Below are 18,640 nucleotides of genomic sequence, written 5' to 3'. Positions count from 1 at the left end.
GAGTAACGAGGTCTCCTATCTCCTTCTCCTTCCTTCCTCTTGTTCCTTTCTCAGGTCGCCATGTCTGCCCCTTCCATCTGCCTTCTCAGCCAGGCTAGGACCACAGTGCCTTCTGCAACCTCCTGGACAGGACAGGCCTGAAGCTGAGGTCAAGAAGTATAGTGAGGGGCCATGTGACACATCTGCTGTCTTCAAGGTGGAGATCTAGAAAACCATTGGTGGGAATAAAACTCTGAGAGCCAGGTGTGCTCGTGGTGTAAGTCCACAGCCCTCCCCCAGTGTTGTGGAGGAAAATCAGGGGTGCCGACCCCACCCCACCCCAGGCCCCGGAGTCCAGCACAGCCATGCTCTGGGGCTAGCAGTTCACCCTCTCTGTCATCCTTTCCTTGTTGTCAGTGGGACTGGGGAGCTTACCGGGGTCTTCCACTGGGTCTTCCATCAGCTCTGACCCTGTGGTCTCTCCCCATGACCCCCCCCCAGCCAGGATCAGTGGCCTCTTACCACCCTTTAGCAGGACCAGGCTTTGTGCTATTGGACTCCCCCACCCAGGCTGGGGAAGGGAATCGCCAGCTGACCTTCCAGAAGGGGGTGCTGGAGTGTGACACCCACAGGGAGAGAGCAGAGGTCATGGAGCTTCCTAGGGGAGAACCACAGCATCTCTCATCTCACAGGTCCTGTCGGTCTGCTAGATCTCCTGCTCCACATGGGTCAAGGCCACAACCATACGTAATGGGTGGCACGGGCTACCACACCCTGGCCTGCCAGCTGGGCCCTGGCAAAGCAGGCAGCCAGTAAAGGCAGCTGATGCCTGACCACTCTGGCTCCTCCTGGAGCCCCACTGCCTGCAGCCCTGAGCCTGAGGCCCATTCTGGCCAGCAGCCCTTCTCTTGGTCCCAACCAACTTGCCCTGGAGGGCCCCTCACCTCCAAGCACACTAGCAGATGTGTACCAGGTGCTTGGTTATGCAAGGTGGACTCCCACATGCATGGAGTCTAGAGAGCCTGTGGGATGAAGATGCCAGGTGCCAGAGCTCCTTGTCTCAGCAGCTGCAATCCCCCCCCCCCCCAGCCACTGTATTAGACAAAAGCATTCAAGCTGCAGAGGTGCTTGTAGGAAGCTGGGCTAATGGGAAAAGGGCACACAGACCGGTCTAGCTGAGCCGAGGGCCAGACCATGGCCCCTGCAGCGGACCCAGGATTTTGTTTGCAGTGAGCAGAGGATGTGAGCAGGCTATCTACATGGGGATGGGGGGCAGACATGGAACCCTAACTGCATCTTCATCCCCATGAGAACTATCCAGTGAGAGAGGAGAAAGACACAGACAGGCTCCAGAGCTCTGGGGGAGAAGCCAGGGCTAGTGGAAGCAGTCTATGTTCAACCCACAGTCCCACAGTCCTGCTCTGCTTCTGGCCACAACTCAGGCGGAGAAGTCCTTGGCTCAGAACCAGGCAGCAGGCCCGAGGAGCCTTGATAAACCCTCTCCTGGAGACAGAGTTCCTGCTCTCTAAGCAAGAAGGATCCCAGAACTCCCTGATACCAGTGGGCTGATCTCTCTCTCCCTCTCTCTCCCTCTCCCTCTCCCTCTCCCTCTCCCTCTCCCTCTCCCTCTCCCTCTCCCTCTCAAATATTTACTAGAGACAGATTTTGAGAAGGAAGGGGGGAGATGGAAAGTGAGAAACTTGTACAGCCCTGCTTCACCTCCAGGGTGACGGGGGGAGCAGGGGTTTGAACCCAGGTCAGTGTGCACTGTAATGTGTGCTGTACTGTAGGGTACCACCACCAGCCTCTGCTGACTCCCATCTCTGTCCTCCCCTCTTTAAGACAAGCAGCCTACTTACCTAACCAGAACTGAGCTGCCACCACCTTTTAGGATAATCTGTGAGGCTTTGAGAATCCCTTTTGGGGGTCTCTGTGACCCCACTATGTTCCCTCAGAATATGTTTCTCAGAAAGTTCATGTGTCCTCTTGGGAAGAGCCCAGAGATCTCTGAGAAGCCGGACGGAGCCTCGGAATGAGCAGGGGTCTCCACAGCTGCAGCTCTTATCCTCGTGCCCTGGCCTAGCTGTGCCAATCTACCTGCAGGCCCAGAAGCCTCACATGCTGTGGGCGACACTAAGGAGGGCCCTGCCTGAGTCTGACTTTTCATCCAGGTCAAATGGGGGTGTCAAGCTACCTGGAATTTCTCCCCAAATGTGAGAACATGGCGCAGGCTGGGACCCACTGACCAGAGCTGCTTCTGTGTCCAGGGCAGAAAGTCGGCAGCACAAATTGTGTTCTGGGGCGTCCCCTCCCAGGCAGGTTGTACAACCACCTTCCTCACAGGACCCCAAGGGGCCTCCCCAGCTGACAAGCTCACACCCAGGGCTTTCCCTGAGTGGTAGAGACCACCCCACTCCTTGCTCACTCCTGCTTGCTGCCTTCCTCCAGCTCCTGCAGTTGTGTGTTGGGAGGGGAGGTGTCCAGACACCCCCCTTGGGGAGCACAAATGCCCACAGTGGTTTCCCGAAGTGTGCAGGGTGAGAGGTGGCTGTGAGACCATCACCAAGGAGCCTGAGGTAGGGGGAGAGAGAGGTGCCATAGGCAGACCCAGGCCCAGGTGAAAGGGCACCCCGGTCTCACCCTGCTCTGCCCCTCCCTTAGGGGTCTCCATGACCTCCCCTGCCTTCTCCCTGCATCTCGTGCTCACACACTTACTTTCTCAGCACCTCTGACCTTCCAAGTCTCTGAAGGATATACAGGTGTCCCTGCAAGCAGCTTCCCCTGTTCTGCTCCCTCAGAGGCCAGAGGGCAAAGGATGCCAGACCAGCAGCTCCTGGGCCTCCCTCAGGTATCTTCAGACACCTGACTTTGTTTTGCCTTCCTGAGGCTCCGTGCCTGCACTACAAATCCACTGCTCCTGGAGGCCATTCTTTTCCCGTTGTTGTTGCTGTGTTGCTGTTGTTGGATAGGACAAAGAGAAATTGAGAGAGGCGGGGAACACGGAGAAGACAGATAGACACCTGCAGACCTGATTCACTGCTTGTGAAGTGACCTCCCTGCAGGTGGGGAGCTGGGGACTCTAACTGGGATCCCTGTGCCCATTCTTGTGCTTCACACTATGTGTGTTTAAGCCAGTGTGTTTAGCCCGGCCCCTGAAACCTGATTTTATTAAGCCAAAAGACGGCCTCCTTTGAAGGAGTCCATCTATGACTACCTACCCCAAAGCCTTCCACAGCTTCTGACCAGAAGCCTGGCGGCTACTCAACCCAGGTTTCACTCAGTGTATATACTGGGCAGAGGACATTGACAGAGGAGTCTTCCCCCAACAGTCTATTTCAGGAGAAGAAGTGCAGCCAGGCAACTCTGTCTGCCTGGTTGAGGGCTGGGAGGAGAATTCTCTGCAGCCCACCAGCCCAAGGCCGCAGGCATGTCTGTGGGCATTTTTGCGCCAACGTTCATCAACTCCACACTCTACAGAAGGCCTGGGGAGTTGCTGGAAATTTGCTTTTCCTCCAAGACTGGAAATAGAGCTAAAAGAGGGGTGGAGCTGGGAGTTGGACAGTAGCACAGAGGGTTAAGCGCACGTGGCGCAAAGCACAAGGACCGGTGTTAAGGACCCCGGTTCCAGCCCCCCGGCTCCCCACCTGCAGGGGAGTCGCTTCACAGGCGGTGAAGCAGGTCTGCAGGTGTCTGTCTTTCTCTCCCCCTCTGTCTTCCCCTCCTCTCTCCATTTCTCTCTGTCCTATCCAACAACGATGATATCAACAACAACAAATACTACAACAATAAAAACAAGGGCAACAAAAAGGAAAATAAATAAATATTAAAAGAGGGGTGGGGCTGGGTGGTGGTGCATCTGGTAGAGTGCACACCTTTTCATGGCTCAGGCCTCTGCTCTCCTACCTGCAGAGGGGAAGATTCACAGGCAGGAAGCTTCACAGGCTCCACGTGTGTCTTGTTGTTGGGCTTAAGGCAGCCCCCCCCATGTTCCATTGCTGACACTATGGCCTATTTACATAATCATTGTTTTGCCTGAAAGACCCCCACCTTTGATCTATCTTCTTTCTACCTTGAGACCTGCCCTGCAGGGTATTAATTACTCTCACTGGTTAAAGCCTTCGCAGCAGTTACGAAGGGAGTTTCTACCTTAGCCCACTCTTTTCTTTTCTCCACCCCCTTTCCTCTTCTGACTTGCCACTTCCGGTTCTAATAGATAAAAGCATTGTCTCTGATCAATAAAGACACATTGCGTTCCGCTCCGCCCCGAGTTCCTGGTCTCTCTCCCGCGTTACTGAGTAAGCAGCAGCCCAGGTTGGCTCCAGTCAAGTTCTCTCCAACCCAGAGAGCACGTGCCCGGGAAGAAACACCTGCAACGCTAGCCTGGAACTTCCTCCCTCTCTCTCCCCTTCCCCTTCAACTTCTCTCTCATAAATCAATAAACTTTAAAATAAATAAGAGAGGAGAAAGGAATGGGAGGGAAAAAATGAGGTGATGGGGAGAGGACAAGGAAGGAGAGGGGGGCCGCTGTCTCCCACAGAAAGCTGGGATGGGGCACGGTGCAGGCTGAGAATGGCGACAGTATCCTGGAACCCTCAGCCCAGCCTTGTTGCTGGTACCAGCCTTACTACACAGGTATGATTTTTTTTTGGTAATATTTATTCCCTTTTGTTGCCCTTGTTCTATTGTTGTAATTATTATTGTTGTTACTGATGCCGTCGTTGTTGGACAGGACAGAGAGAAATGGAGAGAGGGGGAGAGAAAGATAGACACCTGCAGACCTGCTTTACCACTTGTGAAGTAATTCCCCTGCAGGTGGGGAGCCGGGGGCTCAAACTGGGATCCTCACGCCAGTCCTTGCGCTTTGTGCCACATGCACTTAACCCAACTCCCCAGGTATCATTTCTTCTGGGCTTGCTAGTTGCTGGGTCTTCTGTAGCTCCAATGTTCTCAGGTTCAAGGGCTACCTAGCAGAAAGGGAGCACGGCCCATCCACACCTTCTCCTCTCGCCCCATGCTTCTTCTGCAAGTTGGCTGAGGGGAGACCCAAGTTCGGGGGCCTATGAGGTGATTAAAGTCCCCTTCTGGGCCGAGTGGTGGCGCACCTGGTTGAGCACACATGTTACAGTGCACAAGGGCTCGGGTTTGAGCCCCTGTCCTCCACCTGCAGGGGGAAAGCTTCACAAGTGGTGAAGCAGGGCTGCAGGTGTCTCTCTCTCTCTCCCTATCACCCCCTTCCTTCTCAATTTCTGGCGGTCTCTATCCAAATAAGTAAATAAAGATAATTTTTTTTAATGTCCCCTTCAGCTCATGTCACCACCATGTAACTCCAATTACACTAGTCTGAAGGCTGTCTCTTTAGGGGAGGGACTGGGTGTCACTACAGTGTCCCGGTTGGCGACCTCCAGTGATCTAATTGGGACAGTGGGCAGGGGATATAGCACAAGCATTATGCAAAGAGACTCTCATGCCTGAGGCTCCAAAGTCCCAGGTTCAATCCCTCACACCACCATAAACCAGAGCTAAGCAGTGCTGGGGGGGGGGGGGGCGGAATGGGGAGCAACCAGTCCTGAGAATCCCAGGCTGGCTGGCAGCCATGGTACCATCATCCCCCAGATCACTCTGAGCCTTCCACACACCCCTCTGGCTTCCCACCTCACCTATGCCCTGCACCCTCACAGTCGGGTCAGGGCCATACTATATTGCTCCCTCTTCGTTTCAGACCCAGCTACCACGAGGTACCACACCTTCCTCATGGCCCTTGGGGTTCAAGTTCCTTCCTTCTCTTGGTCCTATAAGGCTCCATCCACTACACCCAAGGGGATGGCAGGAGTTATAACCATGTCCCACAGTTGTGACATAAGGCCCCAGGCCAGCTCTGAACTCAGGGTGAGAGATGTTACATGGACAAAATCCTGGAGCACCCAGAGCCCCTCACCCATCCTGCTTCTCCCAGGGTTTCACACCCCGAACGTCACAGGCTCACAGCCTCTTCGTATAAACGTCTTAATTACATCTTTAATGTGCTCACTTGGAGATGCTGTGAGTGAAATTACAGCTTCTGTGCCTCCTAAATCACCCACAGTCCTTCAGTCGCCTCAAGTGCTACAGTATTTATAGCACCCAGAGGAGGCATTCAATCCGGAACTTTCCCCGTGTGGCCTTCCCATCCAGACACAGGGTATCTGCCATGGGATCTACACATGCCGCCCTCGAACGCCCTCCAGACAACAGAGGACAATGATGGCGTGAGGCTGGGCACAGGGGTGCTTCCGGGGGTGACTCTGTGCGGGTGCAGGCTGAGTGCACACCCAGCTCCTAGCTCTTCTTAGATGTCCCAGACTGGCAGAATTCCCCAGGGCACACCAGGAGAGGGCAAGGTGGGCTGTGCCATCAAACAAAAACCCAGACTGTGTTTCTTAGGTTGATTCCTCAAGGGGCCAGCCCCACCCAGCTTCAGACTGTTGGAACCCTGACTCCCCACTGCCCTCTCTGCCGACCCCAGCTCCTAAGGACAGACAGGACAGGGCTCCACTTTCAGAAGCAGGATACCCAGTTTTCAGAGCCTGGTGAACAGATGGAATGGGCAGCTTCTCTCACCCCCGCCCCCAGCCTCTGAACATTGAGCCAGAGGAGGTGGTCCACCCCCAACACTTCTGTATACATCACGGGATGGGGCAACTTAGAAGGTGGGGCTGGTGGAGGGGTCTTCCTCCTGCCCCTGTTCCATACCCTCCACATATGGACACATTCATGCACACACCTGAGGGCTCTTAGCAGACTTGGGCACTGCACACCTTCACATCTTCACTTCCCTCCCCCCGCCCCCGGACTCCATGCTAACTAACAGATCCAGTCCTCAGTGAGAAGGGTGTGTGGGAGAGTTCAGGGCCTCTGTGGTAATGGACAGACCCTGAGGGCAAGCAGCGTCCCCACTCCCCATGTTCATGCACACAGGGCAGCTTCAGCTCCCACCCTGGGCTTCTGCCAAGGTGTCCATCCCTGAGATCTGGGCAGTTTCCTCCTTCCAAACCAGAGGAGGCTCCCGATTCCTGAAATTGGATGTTCTCTGACAGTGGAGAGCCCCCTACACTGCCCTCTCCCCTCCCACAACTCCCCATTTTCTCCACATCAGAAGGACAAACTCTGACGTGAGGACACTGGGCAGGAGATCAGGTAGACAGCAACACTCTCAACCTTGCAGACCTGAGCGGTGCTCTCCAGACCAGGCCCTCAGAGCAGAGGACGACCGTAGCCAGGTCAGGGGCCTCTGGCAGAGGCTGGAGGGGCAGCAGGCAGGGCCTCAGAAGAGCTGGAGCCTCAGCAGGGCAGGTCCTGAGAGTTGTCTTAACCACCATGGTGTGGGCAGTTCTGTGGGAGGCAGCAGCCGCCCCCAGCAGAGCTCCGGGTTTGTTCCATTCTGCTCATGCGTGGATGGCATTGGCGACATCACTGAATATGAGCCGGCTGGGCCTCTGTAGTGGACCCTGAGGGGGGAGTGTGGTCTGCAGAGAAATGAGGTGTCAGGGACTTGGACCAAGGCCATGTTCTTTCCGGTCCAGTCACCTCCACCCTCTCCTCCTGACGCCTTCTTACACTTGGCACCAGCTACACCTTCTGCCTGGAATGCCCTCTCTGCAGGCTCAGTCTAGAAATAGGAGCTGGGCTCAGATGACTCCTCCCCACAGCCTCCCCCTGCTTGCTGGCCACTTATGCAGTGGACCTTAGGACTGGTCAGCTGTGCAAGCGCCACTCTCTCCCAGTGGGGGCAAGGGGGCTCAACTCTGCACCCCAGGGAACAAGGGCCACCATAAGGGAGGGCACAGGAGACAACTGTCAGTGAGTGAGTGGACCAAGGTTCTTGGCCTGATTCCCTGAGTATCACAGGGAGGGACAGGTGACTCAGCACTGGTGGTAAAACCAGGGTGTCTCTTAACTCCCAACCTCAACTCTTTCTGAGAACCGCCCCCCCAATCCTGCCTCTGATAGGGTCAGACCTCCCAGCAAACCATGGGGTCAAAGCAAGGCAGGATAGAAAGAAGCATGAAGGATTAGGGGATCACCAGGCTACCACATGGTGCTTTGGCCCTCGGGGACTTGGGGGACCAGTGGCAAGGAACAAGGCAGCCTAGTGGTTTGGGCAGGGTGGTCACACAGGTACCTGACTCTTCAGACATAGGAAACTGTTACAAGCTTCAGCCTCCTGCCCCAACCCCTCGATTTTGGCTGGGGTCTCTCCATTACTAGGGACTCACCAGTCTTCTCAGAGATGCCACTGGCCCTGACTCTGACCCCATGACCGCAACCACAACCCCAACTCAGGGCCATGGGTCCACAAGGCGCAGAGGGTCCAAGGCCTCAGACCCCAGTAACCTTTCTCATCAGCCTTCTCCTGCTTTCCTGACCAGTATTTGAAAACACACAGGGAAGGAGTTGAGGCTTTTCACTTCCAGTCGGGAAACCTGATTCCCAGAGAGCTCAGTAGGGCTTCTAAGGTCACTGAGTGGTCACTTGGCAGAGCCAAGCTGGGTCCCAGGCTGCCCCGACCAGGCTTGGAGCAAGGAGTCTCTGGGTGGCGGGCGAGGAGGCAGCTCTACCAGTTTTTAAACAAGCCTATATGCCCGGTAGTTGCCCCTGACCACATGGCAGGTTCTAGAAAGCTGCGTGAGAAAGGAAGGAGGGTGGGGCTTGGGGGGAACCATAAAGAGGACCCGGGCTGGGTGGGGAGCCCAGTCAGTGCCCACCTTGCCATGCACGGCCTGCGTGGAGGCGGCGGCCTGCGTGGAGGTGGCATCCCGGCCATGCTCCAGCAGCTCTTGCTCCAGTTCATCTTGCTCCTCGGTAGGGTCGAAGTTGTACATGGGCATGAGCTGGTGGCGGAGCTTCTCCAACCTGGTGACGGGGCAGAAGCTGCTGGGGGCACAGCAGGCCCTCCCTGTCCTACCAGCCCACCAGCCCTACAGCCCCATCTTCTGACCTGCTGGGCCACAGCACATAACCACATCCAGGGCCCAAGATTTCCCTTGAGAGTTGATGAGAAAAATGTTTTTGCACCTATAGTACCAACTCTACCCCCCCCCCCAGATGGGTAGTCAGGGAAGGGGTATTTGGACTAGGAAAGGGTCGCGGCCTCAGAGCTTCTGTCCAGGGAATCCACAGGGACTTCCAAGGTCAGAGCCTTGTGTGATCTGTGGCCCCTGGGAAGCTGGGGCAGAGGGAGAGATCAGTGGCAGTTAGCCCAGGGCAGCATGGGAAGGGTGGCTCAGCCCTCTCTGGGGGAAGTGGTCACTCCCACCCTTGGGTGGGCAGAAGAGACCCTGACTCACTGATCAAGGAGGGACCCTGATGGTGGGGAGAATCTCCCTCCCCCCACCCCTGGAGTCCAGCCCAGTTTGGGGCCAGCTGGGTGTTACCTTTTCTTCTTCCTGATGTACAATATCTATGAGAGAAGAAACAGAGTCAGGTGGGCAGGAAAGGAGGCTCTGTGGTCCCCTGGATGGAGAACAAGCTGAGGCTGATGGAGGGGAGACCTGGGGTCCCTGTGTCTACGAAGACCACACCTCAGAGATAGTTACATCCTACACATACAATAAATGTCCCTTTGACGTCTATTAGCTGCTCACAGTGCTGGGACTCCGAAGTGACACAGCCTGGGAAGACCATATAGCCGGACCTGGCCCAGGGGCTGGTGGGAACAAGCTCTGCCAACGTCCCCATGGATCCAGTACTCAGCATCTACCAGGGACTCCTCAGGGCTGAATAAGGGGGAGAACTAGCTATCCTCAGGTCCCGAGCCATCGGTGTTCAAAAAGAACAGGGAGGGACCAGGTGGCAGCACACCTGGTTAAGTGCACACATTACCATGTACAAGGACCCAGGTTTGAGCCGCTGCTCCCCACCTTCAGGAGTGGGGGAGGAACTTTATGAGTGGTGAAGCAAGTCCGCAGGTATCTCTCTGTCTCTCTCCCTCTATTCCCCACCCCTCTCAATTTATTTCTGTCCAATCAAATAAAGACAAGAAGAAGAAGAAGAAGAAGGAGAAGGATGGGAAGGAGAAAAGAAAAAAAAATTGCCACTGGGAGCAGTGAATTTGTAGTGCTGGCACCAAGACCCAGTAACAACTCTGGTGGCAAGACACAAAAACAAACGGGGGGTGGGGGGGTCGGGTGGTGACGCAGTGGGTTAAGCGCATGTGGCGCAAAGCGCAAGGACCGGCGTAAGGATCCTGGTTCGAGCCCCTGGCTCCCCACCTGCAGGGGAGTCGCTTCACAGGCGGTGAAGCAGGTCTGCAGGTGTCTGTCTTTCTCTCCCCCTCTCTGTCTTCCCCTCCTCTCTCCATTTCTCTCTGTCCTATCCAACAACAAACAACATCAACAATGGCAATAATAATAACCACAATGAGCCTACAACAACAAGGGCAACAAAAGGGGGAAAAATGGCCTCTGGGAGCGGTGGATTCATGGTGCAGGCACTGAGCCCAGCAATAATCCTAGAGGGAAAAAAACAAACAAACCAGGGAACAGGCCTCTGTTAGGCAGTGATCTAGGCAAGGCTCTGGGCTGGGTCCCTGCATTTCCATGGGAGGCTGATAAGCCCGCAGTGGACAGGAGGAGGGAGGAAGGCTAAGTGCCTGGGCATCCAGGGGACACCAGCTCCAGGTTCTTACTGGTGCTCATTCCAGGCAAACTCCAAAGGTCTTGGAAAACCTGAGGAGCTCTTACTTCTCCACTCCCTCCAGGAAGTGGCAGGACAAGGGGCCCCCTGACCAGATGCAGCAGGAGCCGCAGGACCTTCCTTCCAGCTCAGCCTCTCCCAGCCCTCAGTGGTCATTGACCCTGAACCCTGTATTCCTTCCATCTCAGTTCTACCTAAGCCCTCTCCCTTCCCCTGAGTGTTGGGCAGTACGCCAGCTCCCCCCTGCTCCATTGCTTAACACTGTGGTCTATTTACATAATCACTGCTTTACCTGAGACCCACCCTGCCTACAGGACATTGGTTTAATCCCCACTGGTTAGATGCAAGCTTGATACGTGCGTGCGCTTTTTCCTTCTCCCCACCCCCTATCCTACATATTTCCTCTTCCAACCTGACACTTCCGCCTCAGGAGATATAAAAAACAGGATTTTCTAATGAAGAGAGATTAGATAGATTGCACTGCATCTCTGCTCATCAATAAAGATTGTACTGTGTTCCCAGCTCAGCCATGAGTCCCTGAGGTCTGTCTCACGCCCGTGAAGCTAGCCCGGCATCTGGTGCCTGAACAGGGACCGGCACTGAGGACCTGTGATGCAGAAGGAGCTTCCAGGGAGGCCAGACCATAACTCAATCTCGATGCCTAGCCCCTGCCTCTCCCTCTGCCTCAATAGCTCACTTGCCCAACCCTCCTTCTGAATCTTCTCTGTCCCTCACTGTCCAGCAATAGTCCATCCCACCCCCTCCAGGAAAGCCCTCTCCCTTTGCTTCTGCTGTGTTATGCCCACATCTCAGCACTGATTTGCATTTGAGATGTCCACATCTCAGCACTCCTTGCAGCCAGCATGGTGTGGTTTGGGTTGACATGAATGAAGAGAAAGCAGCACTCAAGGAACGCCTCTGGACCCGTCCCTGCTACCCAGGAGCTCTTTCCTGCTCTCCATAACTTTGCCTCAGTATCTCTCCACCTCTGCTTTTGGTGCGAGGCCATCCACCCTGAATCTCTAAGGGTTCCTCCAGAATGAAGGTTCTAAATCCCTGGGGCAGAGCTGTCCGTGGAGTTGCTAGGGGCAGATTCTGGTCCCTCGTTTGTTCCTGAAGCTGGGTCTCTGTCAGCTGAACTGCCACATGGGTGCCGAGGGAGAAACACTGTCCTTCCGCTTTGCTCCTGTCCTCCTCGGGCCCTCTGTGCTGCATCCAGGTGCAGTCTGTCAGCCAGCAGTTGTCCCCTGGCAGTGATCCCGAGCCTGCAAGGCCCATATGGCCACCCTGGCTTACTAACAAATCCAGCCAGGCCATGAGTGTCAGAGCTGCACGCTCCTGAGCCTTATGCCAACCATCAGAGCCCGTGAGGCAGTGGGCAGAATGCACTCACACTCTCTGGTCTTGTCCTGAACAATCTCCAGTGGCCCCTCAGTGACATTCTGAGTGTCTGTGCCTCACCTTAGAGGGACAGCCCAGACCTTCTAGACAGCTGATGTGAGAGCCGCACACCTACAATCGGCACACGGGTAGCCCTCACCCCAGCCCTATGCCCCTCCTTCATAATGGTCACCCAACTCTGCCCTCCTCATGCCTCCAGCTTGAGGCCTTAGCTCTAATATCGCTTCTTCTATTTCTAACACTGCTCTCTCCCAGATTCTTTGACATCCATCCTAGAATGTGTACGTGTGTATGAACGCGCACACACACACACACACACACACACACACACACACACACACACACACACGGTCCCTATGGCTTCCCTTGACACCCTTAGTTGTCTGCCCCTCATTCCTCACAAGAAGCTATGGCAGGGAGTTGGGTGGTAGCGCAGCAGGTTAAGTGCAGGTGGCACAAAGCCCAAGGACTGGCAGAAGGATCCTAGTTCAAGCCCCCAGCTCCCCACCTGCAGCTGAGTTGCTTCACAAGCGGTGAAGCAGGTCTGCAGGTGTCTATCTTCCTCTCCCCCTCTCTGTCTTCCCTTCCTCTCTTGATTTCTCTCTGTTCTATCCAACAACAATGACATAAATAGAAACAATAACTACAAAAAAAAAAGGGCAACAAAAGAGAATAAACAAATAAGTATTAGAAAAAAAGAAGAAGCAGCTATGGCAGGGCCCTGTTTGCCCAGTCTCTCAGGTCCTAAAGAATAATCCAGGACAGGTGCTCTGTAAATAACTGACAGGTTGGTGACTGAATAAACACTACCAGCAGCCTGTAGTGCCTTACCCAGACTCCCCAGCCCATGATCTAGCCCAACAAACCTGCCGGCCTCCACTGCTATTGTACTGTCCACACTCCCTTGCCCTGCAGACCCTCCAAGCCCTTGCTTGCTCCAAGCCCTCACCCACCAGGACGCTACAGCTGGTGCACATTCCTCCTTGACTTTTTTTTTTTTTTTTTTTTTTTTTTTACCAGATCACTGCTCAGCTCTAGCTTATGGTGGTGTGAGGGATCAAATCTGGGACCTTGGAGCCTCAGGCATGAGGATCTTGTTGCATGACCATTATGCTATCTGCCCTTGTCCCTCTTCAACCTTTTTTTTTTTTTGCCTCCAGGGTCACTGCTGGGGCTCGGGCCTGCACCACAAATCCACTGTTCCTGGAGGCCTTTTTTTTTTTTCTCTTTTGTTGCCCTTGTTGTATTGTATTGTTGTGGTGGTTATCATTATTGTTGTTGTTATTGTTGTTGGATAGGATAGAGAGAAATGGAGAGAGGAAGGGAAGACAGAGAGGGGGAGAGAAAGACAGACACCTGCAAACCTGCTTCACCACCTGTGAAGTGAACCCCCTACAGGTGGGGAGCCCGGGGCTCGAACCAGGATCCTCACACCAGTCCTTGTGCTTTGCACCATGTGCATTTAACCCGCTGTGCTACCGCCCGACCCCCCCCTCTTCAACTTCATGACTTTGATAACCCAGCTCAAATATGTCATGTTTTCTGTAGAAACTTCTTTAATTATTTCAATCAAAAGAAGCCTCTTTGGTCTCTAGTTCCCAAGAGACAGACAGCTTCCCCAGGAGCTAGGGAGAAAAGCTTGAGTCCGTAGACATTAGCCCAGCCCAAACTCCAAACACTTGATACCGGAGGAGCCTAGGAAGATCCTGTGGTTCTAAACTCCACTGGACAGACTTGAAAATACTGGCTTAGGCAGTCTCAGAAAACCTTCACAATCTATATGCTTGGAGCTGGAGTAGAAAATCCTGGGAGGATCGGGTGGTAGCACACCAAGTTAAACCCATAGCACGAAGCACAAGGACCTGCGAGAGGATCCCAGTTCAAGCCTCCGGCTCCCCACCTGCAGGGGGTGGAGGGTCATTTCAGAAGCAGTGAAGCAGGGCTGCAGGTGTCCTATCTTTCTCTCTCCCTCTATATCTCCCCTCCTATCTCAATTTCTCTCTGTCCTATCCAACAACAACAGCAGCAACAAAAATGGAAAAGAAAAAAAAAGTCACCAGGAGCAGTGAATTCATAGTGCAGACACTGAGTTCCAGCAATATAATACTGGAAGTGGGAGTCGGGCTGTAGCGCAGCAGGTTAAGTGCATGTGGCGCAAAGCACAAGGACTGGCGTAAGGATCCCAGTTCGAGCCCCTGGCTCCCCACCTGCAGGGAGTCGCTTCACAGGCAGTGAAGCAGGTCTGTAGGTGTCTGTCTTTCTCTCCCCCTCTCTGTCTTTCCCTCCTCTTTCCATTTCTCTCTGTCCTATCCAACAACAACAATATGTGGCGCAAAGCACAAGGACTGGTGTAAGGATCCCGGTTCAAGCTCCCGACTCCTCACCTGCAGGGGAGTTGCTTCACAGGCAGTGAAGCAGGTCTGCAGGTGTCTATCTTTCTCTCTCCCCCTCTGTCTTCCCCTCCTCTCTCCATTTCTCTCTGTCCTATCCAACAACGAACAACATCAACAATGGTTATAATAATAACCACAACGAGGCTACAACAACAAGGGCAACAAAAAGGGAGAAAAATGGCCTCCAGGAGCGGTGGATTCATGGTGCAGGCACTGAGCCCAGCAATAACCCTGGAGGGGGGGGGGGGGGAAGAAGGGCATCATAAGGGAAAATAAATAAATATAAAAAAAATAAAATCAAAAACAAACAAACAAAAACAACTATCATCTAATTAGGTGCTCTAACACTGGCCACCCTCCCCCAAATGAGCCCCTTTCTCAGCCCCAGCCTGCCCCAGCTCTTACCATGGCCACTGCTAGGCCAATCACCGTGATGATTCCAAAGGATAGAAGCATGGTACCCACACCAGTTGTGCCACTAGTCACATCAGGGATTCTGGTGCCATTGAAGCTGGTAGTTTCTGGGTTGAGGGTGGTAGTCTCAGAGGCTGGCCCATCTGTGGCAGGCTCCAGATCAGGCTCAGAGGTGGGTGGGCGGCTACTGAGCCAGCCCCTAACAGATGGCATCCTGGAGTTCATGTCGACATTGAAGATTCTGGTTGAGAGGTCGCCTGCAGTCTGTCAGCTTATCCACTGTCTTCTTTGAATGCAAAGAAGAATGCAATCCTGGGGCCTTCAGCATCTGAGCAGGTAGCCACCTTCTTGGATAACAGGTGCTAGAAAGGGAAGAATAAAAACCATGAGACTGAGAGTAGGGACTCAGTGGTGAGATGAAGTTCCTTTAAGTCCTGAATGGACCAGGGAAGTCTGAGTTTTCAGGCTGGGCATGTTCAGGGGACGGTTTTTAGATGTCTAATATCCCATGTGAGTTTAGGTGCATGAAAATAAAGCCCTGCCATCTTCTGAGGGAAGATCATGCTTGAAAGATGTGGAAGGTTGTAAGGATATTTAAAAGAAAACGTTCTCTCCCACCCCTACCACTGCTCCCTGCACCCACCACTTCCACACACGCTGCCATCTGCAGCCCTCACCAGCTGCTATGACTGTGATTTCCAACTCAGACACTGGACTGGATTATCTTACATGAGTTGTTATATTTCCTGGGTCTAAAGTAGGGATATTTAAATATCTTCCTCATAGAGTCATGAAGCCACTGAAATATCAGAATGAACTAGGCCCTAAGAAGACTGTCTTAGCACAATCCCCACGCACAGTGAACACCCCATACAGGTTAGGCCAGCTGGGAAAGGGGGGATGTCAGAGAAGGACCTCAGACCCGAGCAGTGCAGGTTGTGTTTGAAATCGGGGGTGGAAACAGATGTGGCAAGAACAGAAGACAGGAAGGACAGAGGCTAGACTCAGGTGCTCTGGGGAGAGTAGGGGTGTCACTGGACCACACACACACACACACACACACACACACATACAAAACCAAGAGAGGGTCTGCCAGGGATGGGGAGAAAAGCAAAAAGAACATCTCTTCGGAGGCAAGGATTGAATTAATGGGGGGGGGGGCAGTGTTAGGTGCAGCGTCTCCTATTCCCTCCTCCCTTGGGGACAGTGGGTAGAAAACTTCCCAGTCCAGAGAGGGGCTTAAGCCTTTCCAGGGTTAGACAGGTTAGAAAGGGGTCACGCCTGCGCACATGGCTCTCTGTATCAACTCAGGGGCATATGTTCAGGTGCACAGGGTGGTGAGGTGTGACAGCCCTTTGGGAAGATGCCAGTTAGGTCATGGAATGAATGAAGCTTAGCCTTCATTGCTCGCTCCTCCCCCCACCTCCCAGCTCTGCCGGGCACATCAGGAGTTCCAGGTTCTGGGCACTAGGAATCTTGGTTCTGCCACTGACCCCAGGTGTGACCTTGGGCCAGACCCTTAACTCTTGCTCTGGGTCTTTTTACTCCGCCATCCCAAGGAGAGGAAAGGGCCTGCTATTCACTTTCTGGGACTGCCTAGACTCCAAAGGGCAAGAGGATGAAGGCTGGCACCGCGATCTCAGGGAGTTGCACACCATTCTGCATCAGCTTCCTTAGTCCTCTCGGTCCCGTCCCCGTCCCCGTCCCCGTCCCCGTCCCCGTCCCCATCCTCATCCCGCCTCCACCGCTCCTCCATTGCTGCACAAGAAGCAGCAACCTCAGCACTTACTTTATTTTCTCTGGGGCGTGGAACTCAATCGGAGAGACTAGGTGGTGACCTGCAGGAGGTAAGCGACGAGGAGAAGCCCCTGGTCCAGGATGGAGGCACGGGTTCGACCCAAGGTTCGCAGTCCCTGTGCTGAGAGCAACGGGACAGGACCGGCTCCTGCGCCCGCCCCCCAGCCGAGCGCCAGCTGGGGACCCCGCAGGCCCGCGCGGTCGCCGCGGGGGTGGGGCCGAGGCGCTCAACCTCCTGGCTGGAGGCTCCGGCGCCTCTGCCCTGCCCGCTCCGCGCCCCCGGCCCCCCATTGGGTGCGAGGGCCAGAGCCCGCCCCGCCATTGGTCGGCTTGCCTGTCGCTCTGACTCGGCTCTGCCCCCCAGGGGGAGCCGGGAGCCCAGTGCAGCCCGGGAAGACCATCCCTCTCTCCTGCCTCCCAGTGACCACCGTGGCTAGGCAGGCCCATCCTGGAAACAAGATGGATTGATTTCATTTTTCTTATATTTGATAAGACAGAGAAAAAAATTGAGGGGGCCGGGTGGTGGCGCACCTGGTTGAGGGCTCATGTTACAATGCTCAAGGATCCAGGTTCAAGACCCGATCCCCACCTGCAGGGGGAAAGTTTTGCGAGTGGTGAAGCAATGTTGCAGGTGTCTCTTTCTCTCTCTCTCTCTCTCTCTCTACTACCCCTTTCCCTCTTGATTTCAGGCTGCCTCTACCCAATAAATAAATAAAGATTTTAAAAAGATGTATTAGAAAAACAGAGAGAGAAATTGAGAGGGAAAGGAGGGGAGATAGGGAGGGAGAGACACAGAGACACCTGCAGCACTGCTTCACCTCTCATGAAGCTTCCCCTCTGCATATGGGGCCATGGTGGTGATGGGGGGGCCTTTGTGCCTCGGTCCTTGCATATGGTAATATGTGCACTCAACCAAGTGCCCCAACCTCTGGCCCTCTCATCCTGGACAAAAACTCGCCCTCCCCCCAACCCCCAGCCAGTCCCTGACTTCACCTTCGCGGAGACATAATCAAGCTTCCAAAACGCAGGTGGACCGAGAAGCCTTGGGGAGAGCACTAGACAGGGAGTCCTTGGACCTGCCTTGAACTCTGACTTCACCCTCTGCTGGCTTTGTGACCTAGAGAAAGGGACTTCCCCTCCCTGAATGTCAACTTCTTGTGCTTATTGGCTGTTGACAAATAACACCCCCACACTAGAAATGGGACACCTTCAAGTTCAGAGGAGCTGAGAGGGAGTGGTATAATTACCAGAGTAGTATTATTATTGCCGTCATTGTTTTTTAACATTTTATTATCTTTATTGTTATTGGATAGAGACAGCCAGACATTGAGAGGGGAGGCGGAGATAGAGAGGGAGAGAAAGAGAGAAACCCGTAGCCCTGCTTTACCGCTCGTAAAGTTTTCCCTCTGCAGTTGGGGACTGGGGGCTCGAACCCGGTCCTTGCGCACTGTAACATGTGCGCTCAACCAGGTGCTCCACCACCTGGCTCTCTATGGTTGTCGCTATTATTATTAGGTATCCCCACACAGATACCCTTACAAGCAGCCTTTGTGGTGCGATCATCTTAGGGGCCCTTAGACACCTTAAACTCAGACTTATTCATTTATTTATTAGTTTTAGATGGAGTGAGGTGGAGCAGGAGATCACAGCTCCTCAGCCTTCTTCAGGGCGGCGGGGGCACCTGGGAAGCGCAGCTGGCAAAGCAGCGCACTGTCCACGTGAGCTATGCCGCCAACCCCTCATATTCAAGATTTTCGAAGCACTTTATGCGGATCCCTTGGAGTAGCTGGTCACAAATACAGTCTGGATTTGAGCCTAGCACCGGGCTTCATGCTTCCTGCTCCAAACCCAAAGACTAAACGCAGATTGTGCCTCATGCCCCAGATCTTTGCTCCCCCAGTCTCCCAACTCAGGGCTGTTCACTGCAATGGCCCTGCTTGTGCTGGCTACCAGTCAGGGACCCAAACCCGGAGCCACCCCTACTG

The 18,640-nt window shown here is 54.2% G+C and overlaps 1 protein-coding gene across 1 annotated transcript; it reads right to left on the bottom strand.

The window, feature by feature from the left end:
* Positions 1–5,974: 5,974 nt before the first annotated feature.
* On the bottom strand, positions 5,975–16,926 carry C12H3orf18 (chromosome 12 C3orf18 homolog). The gene is made up of 5 exons (XM_007527291.3): positions 16,648–16,926; positions 14,850–15,220; positions 9,390–9,415; positions 8,721–8,868; positions 5,975–7,481 (listed from the first exon to the last, which is right to left on the bottom strand). Exons 2-5 carry the CDS (start codon positions 15,081–15,083, stop codon positions 7,401–7,403), a joined length of 489 nt encoding a protein of 162 aa, XP_007527353.1. The 5' UTR covers positions 15,084–15,220; positions 16,648–16,926; the 3' UTR covers positions 5,975–7,400.
* Between the last annotated feature and the right edge of the window lie 1,714 nt (positions 16,927–18,640).

This window comes from Erinaceus europaeus, chromosome 12, assembly GCF_950295315.1.
Source record: "Erinaceus europaeus chromosome 12, mEriEur2.1, whole genome shotgun sequence".
Lineage (NCBI taxonomy): Eukaryota > Metazoa > Chordata > Mammalia > Eulipotyphla > Erinaceidae > Erinaceus > Erinaceus europaeus.
This window is presented reverse-complemented; position numbering and strand designations above follow the sequence as displayed.